The 21,271-nt window shown below is 38.1% G+C and overlaps 1 protein-coding gene across 2 annotated transcripts; it reads left to right on the top strand.

The window, feature by feature from the left end:
* Positions 1–331: 331 nt before the first annotated feature.
* Positions 332–15,920, top strand: LOC105041383 (uncharacterized). Of its 2 annotated transcripts, none has more exons than XM_010918346.4 (10): positions 332–1,201; positions 2,542–3,702; positions 9,216–10,352; positions 10,554–10,595; positions 13,945–14,021; positions 14,497–14,581; positions 14,653–14,736; positions 14,840–14,941; positions 15,013–15,111; positions 15,436–15,920. In XM_010918346.4, exons 1-10 carry the CDS (start codon positions 470–472, stop codon positions 15,544–15,546), a joined length of 3,630 nt encoding a protein of 1,209 aa, XP_010916648.1. In that variant the 5' UTR covers positions 332–469; the 3' UTR covers positions 15,547–15,920. The 2 variants fall into 2 exon arrangements, with proteins under 2 accessions (XP_010916648.1, XP_019705162.1); XM_019849603.3 differs by having other exon boundaries at positions 978–1,201; positions 2,573–3,702; positions 15,436–15,740.
* The last annotated feature ends 5,351 nt before the right edge of the window (positions 15,921–21,271 follow it).

Genomic DNA, 21,271 nt, shown 5'->3' with positions numbered 1-21,271 from the left:
TATATAATATAATATAATATATATTATATTATATATTTTTATTTTTTTATTTTAAAAAAATAAAAATTTTATGTTTAATAAATTTGATTTGAAGATATTTTAAAATTTTAATGTTACACTATTAGTATTCTGGTTGTCATATCAAATATATTAATAAAAATTTTTAATAATTTTTTATAATATTATTTATATATATTAAATAAAATAAATAATATTATTTTGATTGTAAATAATTTGAATTATTCGATAACCCAGATTATCACTGTCAATGCATCAAACGCAACCTCGGTTCCATTGTCACCCTCCGTTGCCGCCTATTCCTCCTGCCCAATCAAAATTTCCGGCAACCCCGATTCCATGTACGGTGGTATCCTAATCTACCCACCGAGTCCCGAACAGGCAACCGGTCCAGCGGAAGACCACCTTCTTCTCCTAACGCAAATCAATATTGGAGAACCGCAAGGCCGGGATGCTCCGCCTCTTCGCCTGGCGATGCCGCCGCCCTCCCCGCCCCCCGCGACGGCGTTTCTCCTCCCAAAGCTCCGGGCAGCCCTCACACCACCATCTCAAAGATTCCTCCTCCCCTCCTTCTCTCCTCCAGAAACCGCTCTCTTCTTCCCCTCTCTACCCCCTCCCCTACTCCCCACGCCGCTCCCTCCCGTTCTACGCCCTCACTGGAACCCTAGTCTCCTCGCTTGCTCTCGCCGCCTACCTCTCCTACCCCTCCTCCGACGATCACCACCGGCCCCGATCGGAGCGAATCTACGCAGACCTCGAGGAAACCCTAGAACGATCCAAGGGCTCTGTGCAGAGGGTCCTGGACCAAATGAAGCAGACATTCGCCGCCGCCGCCGTCCTCTGGAACTTGCTCGCCTCCGTGATGTCGACGGCCAATCAGGAGGTCCGGTCCGGGTTCGAGCTACGGGTGGCGGCGCTGCTCGCTGACATCTCGGCCGCTAACGGGGTCCGCCGGTCGGCCATCGTGGGGGCCGGCGGCGGGGCGGTCGTCGACTGGTTGCTTGAGAGCGTGGCATCGTCCGGGAACGGAGGGGATCATAGCGGCACCCAGGCTGAGGCGGCGAGGGCACTTGCGCACCTAATCGCGGACCATAACGTGTGCCAGTCCGTTCTCGGGCGGCCCCATGCAATCCCGAACCTCCTCAAGTTCATTTTCTCCTTCCAGCCCAAGAGGTCGAAGAAGGTAAGTGTCTGCCTCGAGGTGTGTGGAAAAAGGAGGGAATTTGATTCTGGTTTTTCTTTGCCATGATTAAATGTTTTGGAATTTCCCGGAGATTATGATGCATTGCCATTTGCGATGCTTAGTCCCAAATTTTCTTAGGTTTCTCTTTTATTTTTTCCCCTCTTTCTTTTTCGATGCCTCTTGCATATGAAATGGATGAGTAAGCAGGAAAAACTACAGTACAGCCAATTCACCATCCTATGACTTTTGTTAGCTATGCACAGGATTTGAGCCCTGGACTGTCCTCCATATCCTGCGATCAATCATATATGTATTAATTTGCCGCTTAATTGGCAACCAGCATGGGTCTGCCAGGTAGTTGGGCAGGAACTTCTAGACAGTTTCTAGCTGATCCATTCCCTTGGTAACTTTTCTTTTTAACACCTACTCTTAAGAAAAAAATCTTTCTATTTGTCATTTTATATATCTATCTAATTATTTGTAGGAAGACATCAGAAAGAATTCTCTTTCTATAAGCTAGGTCAATAAGAGCATGGAAAAGATAATTAACGTGAAAAAGGTAAGTAGATTAAAGAAAATGCTTTATTGGAATTCATTGTGGTAGAATCTTTATGCAAAAGCTTCCAGTCCTTTGGCTTGCAAAATTGGGATACATGATGACTCCTAAATCGTATGCAATATATGTGGTTGTGAAAATGAAGCAAGCACAAGCTTGTGGACGGTGCAATGATTGCATATATATGCGGTGCAATATATGTAGCCACATATAGAGTGGACTGCCTTTCTGGCCCATATGCAATATGATTGCATATAGTATCATATATAGACAATGCAATGCAGTCAAGAGACCACATCTGCATCTGTGGTCGCCTGCACCGCATTTTAAAACAATTGCTAGCAGGTTTATCTTCCTTTTTATTCTAATTGCCTAACCTCTCTTGCTGCTTTCAAGCTGGGATTGCTTCACAGTATACAAACAACTTGTAGTCAATTTTAAGCTATCAACTAATGTAATGAGCAAAATCTAAACCCTTAGCCTACTAAATAGACGAATCGAGGATCAAAGGATTATTAGCCTAGAAACAGAAACAAAAGATCAAAAAAAATGCTCACGTAACCTTTTCTAGATCAGTTGTTTCATTCCCCTAATTATTATTTATCTACTTTAATTCATTTTATTGTTTGAATTTTTCTCAATGCCCTCTAAAATTAGTATTTTTAAATTTGCATATTTATTCATATCCAAGACATTTAGTTTTCAAGATTCTTCTAAGATTTGTCCTTTTATTGGATGTTCTGAACCTTTACTGTTGCATTAACTTTCTTTCTTGTCAAAGCAGCAGTTTAAACACACTTCGTTGGATGGTCCAGATTTTTGTAAAGGAAGAAGCATGCTTGTTGCTGCCCTTATGGACATAATCACTTCAAACTGTGACAAGATAGATCATTCATCATTTCAGACGTTGTTACCTGGAAATGCAGATATGAGAGATATTGCAGTAGCACTTGAAGTTGTTGAGCAAGGTGGAATGCACTTTCAAGATCACCATGGAGATGAGGATAACGATGATGGTGATAGAGGAATGCGTGGAATTGGGATTAAAGTTCTTGGTGGCACAACTGTTTTGGGATTTTCAGGAACAGATGGCAACTTAAACTTGGGAGAGCTTGATTATGGTCACCTAGAATCATTTGCACATATCTGCAAGAATATGGTATTCCAGGATAATATTGGCAGTTCACCAAAAATTGAGAAATTAACTTCTGTCACTGTTCCAGGCCTCTGGGATGATTTGCAGAGAGAACATGTTGCTGTACCTTTTGCTGCATGGGCTTTAGCAAATTGGGCATTGGCATCAGAGCTTAACCGTTCTCATATTCAAGAACTCGATGGAGATGGGCATGCTATCATGACTGCTTTAATGGCACCGGAGAGAACAGTAAAATGGCATGGGAGCTTGGTGGCTCGAGCTCTTTTAGATGATTTGAATTTGCCATTGACCGTTTCTGTTCCAAAGTGGAGCTCCAGTCTTCTTTCTACGGCTTTTTACGCTAGTGAAGCTGAAGACATTGCATTGGCTCGAGTAGCATTATCAGCTTTTCTGGTATCCATTGACAGAAGTAATGATGCAAAGAAAGTGGTTATGGAAAAGGGCCTTCATCTCATGAGAGGAATAGCTAAACAGTCAGAAAAATATAAACATTTGCAAGAAGCATTAGCTAGGATTTTGGAATTACTTTATGCAGCAGACATGCACTTGTCTCTTGAGGAAAGTCAAAAGTGGTCTGGTATTCTTCTTCGTTGGGTTTTTAGTCAAGCTTCCTTAGACACTACGCGCCTTTCAGCTACCAAAATCCTTTCTTGCATCCTTGAAGACCATGGGCCAGCTTCAATACCCATTTCTCAAGGATGGTTAACTCTCTTGCTCACTGAGATTCTTGGAATCAGCAAGAAATCAAATCTGAAAGCAAGCACTCCACTTAAAACTGACAAAGTAAAGGTTAGAAATTATTCTTACTTCTTTTATCTTTTATATATAGAAATACACATATATATAAACAAATTTAGATAGATACATATGAAGTTTTCAATGTATTATATTAGACAAATATGTTAGCCGGTACCTTAGTTTGCTGACTTGTATTAATAGGGTGTTCTTCATCCAAAGGCCCTTCATGTCATGAACTTGTCCAAGTTAAACTCTTCTTATTATAGGATAAAGTTCTGATAAGCTCATCAGGTGCCGGCATATGTAATACTCCTACCATTGGCAAAGCTCTCTCTTTAAGGCTTTTTACTCCGATCATCACTATTCAAATGGTATGTCAGAGAATCTTTCCTTTCGTCCTTTTGGAAAGGGTTTGAAGAGGGGCTTGGTAGCTAGGGAAGTCAAGTCGGGGGGAAGGCACTGCACTATTGGGGAAGTAGCGGTTTTAGTCTGGGCCTTTTTGTAGCTTCGAGGATTTTTTAATTCTACCTTAGTATTAAAAAAGGCTTCAAGCTCCAGTGCAAGCTAAGTAAACTTGTTCAGCTATATTGCAACTCTAAAGAAAGAGAGGGGCATGGTTTTGTTGTTTATTTTATTTCAATTTATTTTCCTAAATTAAGGAAAAGAAGGAAATGATTTTGGCTTCATGAAACTTGTATAAATAATTTTTGTTTCTCCACATCCGATTTGATGTAGAATGGAATTTGACTCCATCAAACTCATCTATTAGTAATTTTAGTACCTTCTGTGTGCTATACATGATTTTCATGTTTGGAAGTAGAAAGAGAAACATGGATCCATTGTATGAAGTCATAAACCAACTTAGGGTAACACATAACTCATGGAGTCATCATCCTTTTTGTTAGACTGACTGCAGTAATTACCAGTTGGGAGATGGGCAAATATCAATTAATGTAATAGTTGGTAACAAAGCTCAGCTTTGTGTCTCCTCCATGGAAGTGGTGTTACCTTGGATAATGTAGAGGGCATAGGATATGCATGTGCTGTCACAAGCACATCTAGCATTCTACTTGACCTAAAGTTTCATTTTGCTGAAATTTAGATGTGGTCCTAAATTTACCTTTGATGCAGGAATACAATGAAGCTCTTGTTTCTGGTATTTTGTTTTCCTTCAATCTGGGATATTATATCAGGGCTCTAAATTTATAAATAACTATTACATTTTATTTGAAGCCATTGTAAATGCTTTTGATTATGAGAATTAATATTTTTGTCATGTTTATTTTTGAATGTGCTATAACCTTAACTTTAGTGGGTTGTCACTTGAAGTTGGTACCAAGTTACTAGGCCTAAAATTTCTTTATTTATGATTGTATATTGTTTTCGGCCTTTCCTTCTATGTTTAATGGTTTTTAGGTCGGCAACATGTCATTGACTATCTTCTCCAAGAATTGTGGACTCATTGAAATAGGACAGTACCTTTACGTGCTGTTCTGATAGGAGAATGGGACTACTAGGGGGTGTGGGATATTGTTCCTTGGGGGTGTGGGATATTGTTCCTTGACTGGATTAGGACATTTTGCTTGTCCTAGCCAAAAATACTCAAGATTAACTAGTAATAGGGCCGGTTTGGCCAGTACCAAGGGAGACCTAGTTGAGTCACTTGATTTGAAAAAGAAAAAAGAGCAAGAGAGCTTGGGGCCACATGTTGTCTCCTTGTGCTTTGGTAAATGCTGTGGATGGAGAGAGAGAGAGAGAGAGAGAGAGAGAGAGAGAGAAGGGAAGGGAAGGAGGGCAAATTTTGGACTGCTCTTTTTCTCTGTATGAGCCCATACACCCCATGATTGTCTTGAAACTCACTGGAACATGGGAGGAAAAACATTGACTAAAAATTCGTTTAATATAAAAAATAAAAAAAATCTTATTACAGTACTAGGATGCAAAACCGTCCCAAGAGTCAATGGTACCATCATATCTGAGTATTGTACCATCCTGAGTTAGTATTGGTAACGAGTCTCAGTACTGGTAGACTTTTATGTTCTCTTTTCAAAAACCAAGAAGAATGCATTGCAAGAAAAAAACTAACTATTCATGAACAAAAGATCATCTTCCAACCCTCCTAATTGATTAAAAATTAAGAAAGCTAACTAGTCATCTATAGAATGCAAGCCATGGGGTGACGTTATGGATATATCTAGGAGTGTGATTTTTCAAATAACCATGCTTCGAAAATTTTATGGAGCACCAATTTTTTCATATGCCCACATTTGGATGAAGTGACTCAATCAAGAGCAGCTCTAGTTATACCTTATCTTTATCGTAGGAAGGCTATTTGTGGCCATTGCTTGGTGCAATGGTAAAAACCTTGGGCTAGCAAGCACAATGATGCAATTTTGAGTCTTAGGGCAGCCACTTTGTACAAAACAATGTCAAAGGTTAGGCTTGTCCCTAGCTTGCCCCTCTTAGGACCCTAAATTGTTAGGATCATAACGGTTAATGGATTTTTTCAGAAAAAAGAATTGGTACTTGTCCACTGGTTGTTAGGATCTTATACATTGTTGATTTTTTTCCTATTAGTTTAAGCTTTTGACGTTGGTTGGTTATTCAACTATCGTCTATGTCTAGTTGTTAACAGAAGAATTCTCTTTGGATACTTTGCTTAAATTTGGTATAAAAGTTATTGATTGGCCCTTGTGTTTGGTCGCTATATTCTTTTGATGAATATTTTTGATCATAAAAGCGAATGGAAGTCTCATCATTGCTATGATGGAGCAAAGTGCAATGCAATTTATTAAAGGCTGCAAGCATCTAGCCCAAAAATGAAAATTAGTGCCATGCAAATACATTAATATGTCCCATCATTTGACATAAATTCTTATGCAGCTATGTTGGCAATGGAGGTAGCACGATGAAATAACTTCTGGACAATTTAAGGATTAAAGTGCATGCCATGTACATGATGAGATGTCATATTTATGTTGATAAGTTCTAACTGTTTGGTTTCTTTCTAATGGATGATAGCTCCTTTGAGTCTAGTGTGGTATTGTCCTTTTGTGAAATGCAAAACATTACTTGAGAGGCCCTGGATTCAACCCAGGGTGGTGGAAAATTACCACCATATTACACGAGGAGGGGGGGGGGGGTGGGCGAGAGAGAGAGAGGTTCATTTCACAAAAGGTTGTCAAACCTTTTTTTTTTTTCCTAAAAATATATTTTTAGACAAGGTTTTAAATACTGTGTGATGGGGCCATTCCATTTTTTCCTACTAAACAGAACACCCCATGTATTGATATTTGAGATGGTGAATTTCCGGTTCCGTCATGGTCCATTTTTAAACTCACCCAGTTCCAATGCTTAGAATAGTCCCAGTTCTGACACTCAGTGTTTAACTTTGCTTTTAGGCAAATTGGGAAAAAGGATTTTTTGTTGACCCATAAGGACAGCTTATTCAAATAAGACGGTTAAACAAGATCTAGAGATTGAATGTGGGAATATAAATGAAGATATAATTCTATACACGTACTTTTACTATCATTTCTATGCGAGGTTTACTGAACCAGTACCAAATATCGTATTGGCCGGTGATTGATTCAGAATGGTATGGGTTTGTATTGTGCTGTTCCAAGACATACTGGAATAGGGAGGGGAAGGGGAGAGGGAGAAGGAGAGAGACGAAGAGAGGGAGGGAGGAATGGAGGGAGGAAGGGGGAGAGAGAGGGGGAGAAGGCTTGTTGATGACTCCTCCGACAGTAGTTCTGGATCTCCACCATGAGTGGAAGTGAGCGGTGGGTCACATATCAGTGACAGCCAGGTAAAAGAGAGGTGGCGCTTCCCTAACCCTTTTTGGGGGGGGGGGCGGGGGGGAGCGAGAGGAGAGGAGGGGATGCTTACTGGTGATGATTGGGTTGAAGAGGGGGGAAATGAGCAGCGGAAGGCGGCATGGTTTCTACTTACTAGTGAGCAACTCTCGAACAGGGGTGAGGGGGGAGTGGCTGAATCTCGAAGACTTGAACCATCGTGATAAAGTCTCAAGAAGTTGGGATTTTATAAAGGAGCAGTTGAAATGTTTTGAGCTGGCATCGGTATGGTTTAGTATAGGCCGAATTGCTCGATTCGGGTTGATTCAGTGATCACTGCTTCAAAGGATCTATAATACTAGAAAAAGAAGAATCACCAACATTTTTTTGTGTGTGATGAAGTTGTCATTGATAGCATCCATGATGAGAGATGCCTCCATGGGTAATTGTTGCTATGAATTTGTCTGGGTGGAATTATTGTTGGTGTGGTTTGGTCAAAGATGCCACTTCTTATGCCACAAGTTGGTGTTTGAAGGAAAAGAAACATCTTGTACATTCAATCTGAGTGATGAATGTTTTGGAAGTTTAACCAAACAGGCTTTAACTCGAGAAAAAGCTTTTCTATCAGCAAGCCAGTTTCCTCATTGAGCTTCAAATCGAGATCAGTGGCAAAGCGTTCCACATGACCCCAATATGGAGAACGCAAAGACACAAGTATGGTGCAAGCCACAGTTTGTCATAAACCCTAACTTCTTCAGGAGCAAGTGTAACCACATATTGGTGCCATCTTGTAATAGTATACAAAGTCAGGATTAAGTGTTGTATTCTTGTTCTGGAGTTGAGATTAAGTTTGGCAAAAGAAAAAGGTATGACCTACCTTATTAACTATAATATATATTAGGATATTTTGAGTTATACATAAAAAAATTGATAGAGATAAAAAATACCTTCTTTGTTAAATTGTTTTATGGTGGGGAGCTATTTGACATTACTGATCATTTTTTTTAAAGTATTAGTAAAATTATGTGTCTTGTCTAACTACCAAGATGTTGATTATCTTAATATCTTTTAGGATATTTTAGGATTATTTTTGAGCTATGCATAAAAATTGGACAGAACTAAAAAATACCTTCTTTTTAAAATTGTATTATTAACTATAATATATACTAGGATACTTTAGGATTACTTTTTAGTGATACATAAAAATTTGAGAGAGCTCAAAAATACCTTCTTTGTTAAATTGTGTTATGATGGGGAGATATTTGACATTACTGACCATTTTTTTTTAGTATTAGTAAACTCATGTTTCTTGTCTAACTACCAAGATGTTGATTATCTTAATATCTTCTTAAAATTCCCATGTGGTTTCTTTTTTTTATCATACACACATGCATGCACTCATTTACACTTGATATTTCTGTATGTACTTTGCATCATTGCATGTATGTAGAAGGTATCATTTTGTGTACTATGGATACAGGCACGCACAAACCTTGTCTGAGGATTAATTTTATAATGGTAACCCAAGTTAAGTAAGAGTTGAGTAGGCAACAGAGTTGCCTTAACCATCAGTCCAGTGTATCAATTAAAAAGATTTCTCAACTCTCAGGCTCAAACTTGAATTTGTTTTTGGTACTTAAATTCTGAGTTCCTGAGACCTATAGACAGAAATCATTTGCACTACGTGACTGTTTAGTTTTTCTTAGAAAATCTCTCTTATTAAATTTATCCTCCCATGCTTCTGATTGAAGTGATTATTTTCTGCAGACTCAAATTGATCAGTCCAATGCTCAGTCAGCGGCACAAGTTGCCAGTCAGTTAGCCACTTCTGTTATAAAACTAGCTGGGGTTCAGTTGAAATCAGAGCCTGATTCTTTTGATGACTTTCCTCTTGCTGATTTTCTCTCTATTGAACCTTTTGCTGCATTATTTAAAAACATGAAGAAGAATAATTTGCCCAAGTTTGATGCTGCCGATTCAGCATTTGCTACACTTAAGAGTATAAAAGCATTGACAGAGCTTTGTTCAGAAGATGCTACATGCCAAAATATGATAGCTAATTTTGGAGTGCTTTGCTTGCTCAGACGCTTCCTTTTGGGTGATGATTATGAAAAGCTTGCTGCTAATGAGACATACGATGCGTCAAGGCTCCTAGAGTCTCAAGATCGGAATTCAACTGTTTCGGGTGATTCATCTGCTATAGACCCTGATGATCATTCTAGCATAAGAGTTCCTCCTACAGCACATATTCGGAGGCATGCTGCTCGGCTGCTTACAATTCTTTCTCTTCTACCAAACATTAAGAAAGCTATTTTAGCTGATGAAATATGGTGTAAATGGCTTGAGGATTGTGCCAGTGGGAAGATCCCTTGTTGCAGCGACCTTAAAATTCAAAGTTATGCCAGGGCAACTCTGCTAAATGTTTTTTGTTTAGAAGAAAAAGATTTAGAGGCAGGAAGTCATAAGCATCCTGATGTGGATGGAGGGAACCAAAAGACAAAGTGCCCTCAATATGAAGATATGATATTCTTGTTAAATCCGGAATTGCCATACTGGAAATGTCCGGACAAGAGCCATTTGGGAAATTCACAAGATCCATCCGCTTCGCCTTCTAATGGTGGTAAATGTATGGAACATGAGGATGATAGGACTTCCATCTCTTCAGATGGCTTGGATGTGGTATCCAAGTCAGCAGTTCCTTTACTGGATGTTGTCTTTGTCCATGGCCTACGTGGTGGTCCTTTCAAGTCATGGCGCATAGCAGATAACAAGTCCTCAACAACCAGTAAATCTGGCCTGGTAGAGAACATAGATCAGGAAGCCGGGAAGCAGGGTACATGCTGGCCAAGAGAATGGCTTGCTGCTGATTTTCCTGAGGCTCGCTTATTTACTGTTAGATACAAGGTTTGTGCTGTGACTACATGTCATTATATGCCTTTTGTTTTCTCAGAAACATGTTTCCTGAAACATCTCAGACTTGTTTTTGAAAGCAATACACAAAAAATATCATAGTCCTTGCCCATTCTAATCACAGCTCTAGCATTTTTTATTTTCAAAGGTCCACTACTGATGAACATCTACCTTCTAATTGAATGTTTGGTGCAGACAAATCTTACTCAATGGTCAGGAGCTAGCTTGCCTCTTCAGGTTTGTGCTTTTTTAGTACCTTATCTAAAGATTTTATAATTATAGATTTGCATTTTGTGGCATAATCCCATATGCTGTGTAAGCAGAGTTAGACATTATTGAAAAAATGTTATTGTAGTCTGATGCTGCTAGCTACTCTTGTTTGTTGTGTTAAATCGATGTCAGATGCTGAAAGCTTCTGTTGAATGAATACATGTGCAACATCTTGTTATTGGCTGGAAACTGAAGGTTCTCTCATTTTGGTGGAAAAGTATTGTCTGGTAAATATAGTAGAAAAGGAGTATTGGCTATTGTCTTACCCAAAATGGCAGAGAAATATCATGTGAAAAGAGATGATGGGGAGAAGTATGCTTCTTAAAAAAAGAACTGCCTCGTTTTATCTCCTGAGAATTGATGATTAAAGGTGTGCATAGTTATTTAACACATGACTAGTGGCATGATTTGCTAACATGGCTGTTTCTACATGGAAGGAAGGGGGTGGGGAAGATAATCCTATCAGTGGACCTAGTGTGCTTTTTCAATGACCTAAATTGTGTGAACAATATTTGTTTACATCTATGTTAATTTATTTAGCATGCGGCTAAAATCCTAATGTTCTATTTAGTTGCTGAGAGAGTGATATGAGATAATTTATTAATGGTGAATGTTACACTCTATTTGATGAAGAAGGAATTCAAAGAGATCGAAGGAGAACTAAGGACTAAAACTTTCTCTAAAACAGTGTTAACTTGATACTGATTTTGAGAGGAAGAACAAAAGCCTAGTGGATCAAAATGAGTAACCTCTATCCTAACTACTCTCTCTAATTTCTCTCAGCAATCTCTCAGTTGGCCTAGACAAGAGAAAGTTCTTAATATTCGTTCTTTTCTTTTCTCTTGTTGATTTACTTTACCTTCATTTCTCAGCTACCAAGATCAAGAGAATCTGAAATGGCCTCTACAAGTGCTATTGATTGAAATTAAAAAAAAAATGCAAAGGAAGTCTGACCCATTAATTTCATCCATCAAATCCCACCTGCCTAATGATAATCACAAGCATAATTAAAGGTTTTAGTTTATCATGTTTTCGTTGAAGACTAATATATCTTTTGCAGAATGGTAAAATATCTTCTTTAAATTATTTGAAAAATTTTATAACTGTTGATTAATACTTTTCTGGAAATCAGTTAACTGATGCTGATGGTTGCTTGAACATTAGCTATTATATTTTCTTAAAAAGAGGCACTGAAATGAAATCACAAATCTTCTAGGAATTTATCTAGGCAAGTCTACTTTTATGTGATTTGCTGACTGTTTATTACAATTAAACCATCCAAAATATGTCCAAGCTATTTCACGAAGAGAAAATATGTTTTGTTAATTTAATTCAAGATCCTTTAATATCATTGGTGACAGCATGTTGAAAACCTGCAATATAGTGACTAATTTATATTGACTATATGAGCCATCACAATTGCATTTGCACCACTTTTGTGTGTGTGTTGCCATGTTGATTAGAGTCTGTATCCTGGACTGATTGATTTTCTTGTTCATACCAACTGTCCGTAGGTGTTTATTTTTTACAAATCATAGATATGTGCAACTCATTTCAAGAAGAGAAAATATGTTTTTGTTAATTTCATTTAAGGTATTTAATATCATTAGTAGTGATATTTTGAAAAGGATACGATACAGTCAGTCATTTTTCTTGATAATATGAGTCACCACAATTGTATTTAGATCACTTGTATGTTGCCATGTTGATCAGGGGATACTTTCTTGTTTTTCCCTAGTATTTTGATATTCTTTTAAAAAATTTCAATAATCTGGGAACTGTATCCAAATCAGGGGACTGCATGAATCACATTTTTTAATCATGATGCCTTCAGCATGATCTGCTGCAATTTTAAGATCTGAACTATTGGATAAGAAAGTCTATTCTTTAAAAATGTTTGGGTTGTTCCATCTAATTATCTCCTTCCTCTCGATTGGAAACTCGATAAAAAGTCCTACCTTCTCTTTTCCCATTTCTCAGATCTAATGTGAAACATAATTTACCCTAGAATAGTTTTGTATACTACTTGATACGTAAAACTTGGGAACTACCTGTACACAAGGAAAAAAGGGCAGCCCAATGCACTAGACTCTTGCCATTGCAGGGTCAGGGAGGGTCAGATATACACAGTCTTAACCTTTGCGGAGAGGTTGTTTCCATGTTTCAAATCCATGACCTCCAGAGGTCATAATACAGCAACCTAACTGTTGCACCAAAGCTGACCCTCAAATTACCTATACACAAAAAGGGCTTAAAAGTCTGAATAAGCAGTGTCATAGAGCTAGTGTCCAAAACGAGAAAACAGGACCTTGAAGCTCTAGTAAGTACTTACTCAGGTGAAGAAATATTAATAACATGAGAGGTGATGATTATGACCATGGATCAGGGCATGAAACACTTACAATCAAGGGTGATAAGGCCATGACAAAAGTGAGGAAAAACATATTGAATTGGTATTTGGGGGCTTATAATTTGACAAGAAAGTATGACAGCTTCAGCATTTGCAAGAAAGTTCATACAATAAAAAGTTACAATTCTGATTTCATAACAAAAGGAGGCAAAAAAGTAAATCTTAAATCCTCTTTCAGATAGGTTTTAGCAGGTATGGTTGACCAGATCTAGAAATTATAAACTCTTAAATCACAGAATGATAGCTGTCCAAAATGTAGAAGGCTCATAGGTTAGAAAGACTCTATAGCTTGGTTTCATCCTCAGGGTTACTTTTTCTAAAATAGAGAAGAAACCCCTCTCAGATGCTTCACAGGTATTGAAAAGAAGATGCTTCAAAGGGCAAGAATGGACTGTTCTTATTTTGAATCAATCCTCTGTACTATTTTTTGCTTTGTCCATGGTGATGTTTCAATTAATTAGTTAATGAACGTAGACTGGAATATTGTAGGTCTGATAATTACAATTTGGAATGAAACCATGGGAAACTTGTTCTATCTGATGGATAATCATGCAATGTAGGTTTCTGACTGTGAAAGTCTCAAAAGTTAATATGGTGATCTTGAGGTTTGAAATGGTGAAGCTTGAGGAGCAAGTTTTGGACGGGAAGACATAATGGCATAGATAATCAAACCAAAAGTGAAAAATATAAAGGATTCACATCTTATGACTTGACAAAGTATGGGTGATTTTCATAGAACCCATGTTCAGTCCATGTTGAAACTCATTAAAGAGATTCATGAAATACGTATTAAAGAACATGCTGGAAATGTAGATTCTCGAATGCATCACTTGTCAACAATTTGATCACTTGTCAACAATTTGACATATAACTTTTTATGGTTAAATTTTTCATCGGTTTCTGTAGGAGGTCGGTTCAATGCTGCTCAGAAAGCTAATTGCTGCTGGAATTGGGAATCGACCCGTTGTATTTGTCACTCATAGGTATGTAATTTGAGCTTCAGCTTCTAATCTTATGTTAAATCATTTGCATCCATATGGTTGCTTTACATCATTCAAGTATACAATGAAAGTTTATTTACATGATGCAACAGATATATGTAGAAAAAAGATTATGGGATCTTAAAGTAAGTTTAGGATGCCTGGGCTATATGTTATAGGGATATATGTGATGCATATAACCAATTAACCATCTACCATAGAAGTCTTACATCTTTTTGCTTGGGTAATTTCCTAATGGCACAAGTCTTCATTCTTCCGGGAGGTTAAAGGCATTTTCGAAGTTAAAAAAAGATATCTGCATGTGCATATGTTAGAAGGAATACTACATAAAATAATCTTGATTCTGTTCTTCTGCTGATATACATGCTACATACATGCCTATGCATGTAAGTACAAACATATGTACATAAAAAAACTGTTGAAACAGCCTCTTACTCCTGTTGTTTCATTTCTGCAGCATGGGCGGACTGGTGGTTAAGCAGATGCTATTTCAAGCAAAGATAAATAATCTTGACGAGTTTATGAGCAATATGATTGGCGTAGTATGCATCTCCCTTGCTAATGATATTCATGGTCATTCTTTGTTAACTACTAAATGAAATCCTTAAAACAGGTGTTCTATAGCTGTCCACATTTTGGTAGCAAGCTTGCTGATATGCCTTGGCGTATGGGCTTGGTTCTCCGTCCAGCACCATCAGTCAGTATTCTAAAATCCCAAACCTGGATAAGGATTTGCTATAAGCCACTGAACTTGCAGCATTTGAAATTCTAATTTCATACATATTTATGCCTTCTTGTAGATTGGGGAACTAAGAAGTGGATCCCCAAGATTGGTAGAACTGAATGACCTTCTTCGCCATCTTCATAAAAAAGGACTTCTTGAGGTTCTCAGTTTCAGTGAGGTAAAGAAATATTCCTTCATACTGCATTATCATGTGTTTTCAGATAATTTATGCCAATAGCGCTGTCACAGACCCAGGTTACCCCAATTGTTGAAGGTTATGGTGGCTGGGCCTTTCGCATGGAGGTGGTGCCAATTGAATCTGCATATCCTGGCTTTGGCGAACTTGTGGTAAGAAAAACATTGCTTTTCTGAAAATAAAATATTAGCTATGCATTTTGATGTACATAAGTTCAATTATTTGGGGTTTTGTTGTGTCTGTTGGAATTCTACTTAAAGTTTCTCATTTGCACATGAATTTCTGCCTTCACATCCACTGGCTACATCATTATAAGAACTAGAATCCCATTTGATCTGTAAAATCTGTTTATTGAAGTATTTATTTGATTCCATTGAATATTCTTCTGTTAAGTATGATATAGATTTTTTCGCCAAGCATAATGTGTGTGATCTAATATCACTTTTATTGCTTTTTCATGTGATTCGTTGGCATAGGTACTGGATGCCACTGATCATATAAACTCATGCAAGCCAGTTAGTCGTTCGGATCCATCCTATGCAGAGACGCTGGAGTTCTTAAAGAAATTGAAATCGCGCCTTGCATGAGTGTCCATATATTTCATTTAAGATGTTAGTCCTTTTGATGATAACTTGCAGATTGGTGGCTGCAAAGTTCTGCCAAGTTTTTTACGAAGTGCAGAATTTGCTACAAAGCTTGTGAAGGTGCTACATAGTAGCTAATCTGATATTTCATGAAGGCCTTTCAAGTGAAGATTGTTATGAAACATGAAGCATTAAGCGTTTATCGGAACATTCACCAGATACAGGTTATAGTTATCTCTGTTCTGTTGTAAAGAACATCACAAATGTAAAATTAATTGCCCTCATTTACATGAGTGCAAATGTCTCACACCCTGTAAGAAAATTCTGTAAGAGAAACAGGAAGCATCTGTATATATAATTTGTTGAAAATTTTGTAAGTCGATCATATTGTTCCCTCGATTCTCTGCAGTAGGGGTGTCTGCAGACAATCATCGTATTGTTCCCTTGATTCTCTGCAGTAGGGGTGTCTGCAGAGAATGGTTATGTAGCATGCTGAAAGGAAACAAACCGGGATCACTGAAATATTATTTTGTTGATGCTACAGTTATGATATGATGATAGGAAATTTGGCATTTGTTGCTACTTGAAATATTTGAAAAGTCCTTGCTGGCGAAGCAGATGAGACAGGTAGACCTCGAGAAACTAATTCTTCCTGCAGATTTTACATTAAACCCTACATCAAGTGGCATGTTTTAAGCTAATCTAATTTAGTTTATAAAGGTATCTGGAAACCTGACGGGAGAGAACGGGAATGCGAAGTATCAAGTCAATCCATTGGCAGAGATGGAAACCTCCTTGCGAATAACATCTCAGAAACATGTAGTCTTTGTTACTGTTGGTGGTGGTTTGTCACCCACTTCCTACGGTGTTATTCCACTGTGCTCGCTATAGCTGGTGCAACAAGATTTCTTCATTCTTGGCTCTTTAGCTGGTTTTGACAGCCCAGTCCGGTCGGCTTCAGCATTTGGCCGGATCCTTTGCATCCTTATGCAACTTTCTGACATTGTTATCAAGAATGCTGTGACTATGATGCATCATGAATGCTCGAGAGTTGATTTCGGACTACTGACTGAAATCCAGTCCGCCCAGTGAGGCATGGAGCTGAAGCCATACGCTCCCAAATTAATCTGGATCCACTTTTAGATGCCAATCAGTTTTTATATAGACATATTGATAATTCAAAATTTGGGAACACTGTTTTTGACAAGAGTTATGAGTCCCACCAAAGTACCTCTTTTTGGAAAGAAAAGAGAGTTTAGATTGATAAAATACCACCCACAAAGGGGAGAAATGTACATAAACATTAGGAATACATGCTTCAAAATTTTCAAGCAAAAGTAGGAATTTTTTTATTAACTTTTTAATCCCTTTGTCATTTCTAGTTTGAACCTCTAATTTAGCATTCAAGATTTTCATTGTGCACCGAACATAAACGAGTATGATTAAAAGATGAAAAAATAATATTAGCCAAAGAAACCATATCAAAAGAGAACATTTACCCTGTTAATCCAAACCGTCCCAAATATCCAACCTTTTAAAAAGGGAAAAAGACAGAAGGAAAAACATGGAACCATCCAAAAACAAAGAACACATTTTCATTCCGATTAAATGATGATGAATCGTGGGATATAGAGGCGGACGCCGGCACTTCCTTCAGTTCCAGTAGGTGGAACTGGCGTGGATGATCCAATGCATGGTCGCTGGTGTTAAGATTAGGATTAGGATTCTTACCGGGCTTAGGGTTAGGATTAGAATTGAGGGTTTTCCTCGTATAAGCCTTTCTCTCTCCCCAGTATGGCTCGTTTCGGACTGGCCAAGAGCATGAATGACATGTATGACAAAATATAGCTCTTCTGTATGTATGTGTGCGCGCGTGCGCACGCGTGTATTTTTTTCTCCTCTTTTTCCTCCCTCCCACTGCTCCGGCCCTCACAGCATAAGATCCAGATCATGGCCATCCACGCTGCCTCTACCGCGGCCCTGTCCCACCATCGTCTGCACCGGATGCACAAAAATATTTTTTTTGATATTGTTGTATTTTTATTATAATTTGAATTATTATTAATAATAAATTAATATTTTAAAAATAATATATTTATTATTATTTAAAAAATAATATTTTTAAAATAATATTTATTATTAATTTTTTGAAATATTTTTTTTAAAATAATATGTTAATAGTATTTTTAAAATAATATTTTTGTTATTATTTTAAAATTAATATTTTTCTGCTTCAAATTATTATTAATAATAAAATAATAATATTTTTTTCCTCCCTCTCTCCAAATATGTTCTTTTTAAAATTAATATCTTAAAAAAATAATATTTTAAATTATTATTAGTGATAAAATAATAACTTTTTTCTTTCCCCCTCTCCAAATATTTTTTGTTTTTCTTTCTTTTTTTTTTCTTTTTTCCCTTTCCTCCCGTCATCTCCCCCACACCCCCTGCCCCCACTGCATCCCTCGGCTCCGGCGCCACCAACCCCTCTCCTTCCCTCTGCGGCCCCGCCCCATCGCTGTCTCTTCTTATTCCCTTCCTCAACCCCGACAAATCTGAGCCCCTACGGCTTCGTGCGAGTACCAGCGATCGCCCCTCCCCTCCCCCTACTCTAGCACCACCAATCCAGCCCCGCCCTACCACAGTCCGTGCCGCATCCGACTCTGCACGACCACCAAACTCCCTCCCCTCTCTTCCCCTGACTCCGACGCCACCAACCCCCTCCCCTCCGTGGCCCCGCCCCGTCGCTGTCTCCTCCTGTTCCCTCTTCCGGCCCCGGCGAACCCAAGCCCCCATGGCTCCACACGAGCACCAGCGACCGCCCCTCCCCTCCACCGGCTTCGGTGCTATCAATCTCCCTCCCCTCCCCTGGCTCCAACACCACCAACCCCCCTCGCCTCCCCTCCCTGGCCCCGACCGCGGGCGGTCACCATTGCTCGCACGGTCACCGGCTTGGAGCGGCTGAATAGGGAAGCTTGGACGATGGCTGGGGTTCGCCGGTGCTCGCACAGAGCTGCAGAAGCTCGGGTCGCGACATTTCGTAGGGGGCTTCTTTAAAATAGTGGAGGTTTTCGATGTTTTTTTTATCCAAATGGCATAACTAAACTCATTTGAGGAGTTGAGTTGGCAACATCTCAATATTTCTCCATAGAGTATTGTTATTATATATATATATATATATATATATATATATATATATATATATATATATATATATATATATATATATATATATATATATATATATGATAGACAGATTTGGATAAGTCGATCGAATTTAAGCTCAGATTCGATCAAGTTAAAACTGGATAATAGGAGTCCTACATCGATGATTCAAGCCGTTGGATGTGATCTACTACTTCAAAACTGCTTGCACATAAGAAAATTATATGATTTGAAGGTCTTTAGCTTATACATCAAGTGATCAAAAATTATCTAATTCAATTTTATTTATGCTGTCCAATTTTGACTACTTGATGCGTAGGTTAAGAGTCTTTAAATTATATAATTTTTTATGTACAAGTAGTTTTAAGGTAGTAGATCACATCCAATGATTTAGATCATTGACGTAGAACCTCTATTATATAATTTTAATTTGATCAGATCTGAGTTTAAATTCGATCGATCTAATTCTAATCCGACTATATATATATATATATATATATATATATATATATATATATATATATATATATATTCTCTTGTTCTTCAGTTCGGCCCATCAATCTTCTTTGACTGGCCAAACCATCTCAAGAACAATAGGTTTGGGCCAAGAACTCAGGATTTCAAAGCCGCCACCAATTATGGCCGCTATTTCCGAGAGAGAGTCTCCCCCATTTTCGACAACTCTTCAAGCTCCAGAGAATTTCTTATGGCGTTGGATGTAGTGATAGGATTCTTGGAGAGGCCAGAGGGGCTAAAAGGAAGTTGGAGCTTGTAATGGTTGAGTATATGCAGATGTTTGGTGGCGCAAGACTCCAACCTACTTGAGTTACCGACTGAGAGGAGGGGCCAGGTTTGGAATAAACAAAAGAGAGCCTGGGTGGGTACACTTGGATGTTTTTTTTTTGGCAACAGCTTTTTATTGAAAGAGATGCATAAGGTTACTACAAATGATGCATATTCTCTCTAGAGATATCATATATACATAAAATAGCTAACAATGTATTTGATTGGATATCTAGTTATATGGTCAACCATGCTAAAAATATATTATGGGATTCTACAATAGATTTTTCAGCTCAATTTTGAATATTTTATTTTTTGATTCCAATGAATGTATTTATACTTGATTGGTTTAATTGAGTCGATTTATTGAAAAAAGTGATGATAATATTAATTCCTATTGATAGCAATGCTAATATTAATTTCTAGTTGTATCACCACCCTAGTCTGGATTCTCATTTACAAAAACTATCAACATAATATAAGCTTATAAGTGGGGATGTTTTCTTTTTCTTTTCCTTTCTTTTATTATTTGGATGAACGCCGGGGGAATTAGAGTGAACTCTTAAGCAGGTTAAGCACATAGCATTGATCAATAGTAAGGATAAAATTATGATTTAGGAAGGAATATTTAGGTAAGAATTAAGGTTGAGTGATGCAACAGCAAGATTGCTTTATTGTGATCGAAACACTGAAACAATCTTTCCGTATGTGAGAGTATCGCTGTGATTCCACAATATTGGGGGCCTTGTGCAGTTGATTGTCTTATACGGGCAAGGATTGTTGGCTTGTAGTTGTTTCTATATATTATGCCTGTTCAAAGTGTAGTTCTGAGTTGGACAAAGGAAATGGTAGGCTGAAAAATAAGTTGCCTCATCTGAAAGGACCCAGCAGCGGGACCTAGCTGATGAAATCATGGGTCCCATGAGTGGAGGAGGCCATCTCATGAGCTATGCATGAGGGCAGGTTACACTCACATGAGAATTTTCTCCAACCACGTTTGTACATGAGTGGTGGGTGTCACTTCGAGCTTTTGCACCATGTATGGCCATGATAGTCACCATGGTGGTACTTGATCCGGTGAAATTTTTACATGCATTTAAGGGACACTGCATGTCATCTTCCCGTCACTGGACACAAATCCTGGTTCCTCGATGAAATCTCTCATACAGCATTCTCATAGTGTTCAAAGGAGCAAGTGTACGTACACTTGAACAAAAAAATAGCAGTTACTGTGGTAGATAATTTTAGAAAATTCTATACATATATACCTATGTATGGGTACAATGACCTGGCAGTACCATGTTAGTGCATAATTAGATAATATCGGGAAATAGAAGGAAATGTTGGTTGCTCGCTTTGTGTATACATGTTTCTGGCGGTCCATAAATTTGTGAAATCTTCAGAGTCATTAGCAAGGGCTTTCTAATTCTCCTTAAGCCAATTTAATATGCAGCTTTTCGATACTTTCCCATCACCATGTACATTGGCTTATAAAATTTTCTTCACACAAATGTGGCTAGCTCAAGCTTGTTATATAATTCTTTTTCCTTCTCTTTTATCTGCTAGCATCATTCCACATACAATTCACGTTGAACGATGAATACAATAATATCAAGTAAAAAAAAAAATGCACTCAGGCTTCAGTTTACCCCGGATCGCATGCATAAGCTCCAATATCCCCCTAATCAAAATTATCAGTGAGCTTGATGTAATTAACACAGATGGCAAGCACATATCTCCTTCTATTTATTGGCTTGATCTAAATTGTCTATGCATGTTT

The sequence above is a fragment of the Elaeis guineensis genome, chromosome 3 (assembly GCF_000442705.2).
Source record: "Elaeis guineensis isolate ETL-2024a chromosome 3, EG11, whole genome shotgun sequence".
Taxonomy (NCBI): Eukaryota; Viridiplantae; Streptophyta; class Magnoliopsida; order Arecales; family Arecaceae; genus Elaeis; species Elaeis guineensis.
This window is presented reverse-complemented; position numbering and strand designations above follow the sequence as displayed.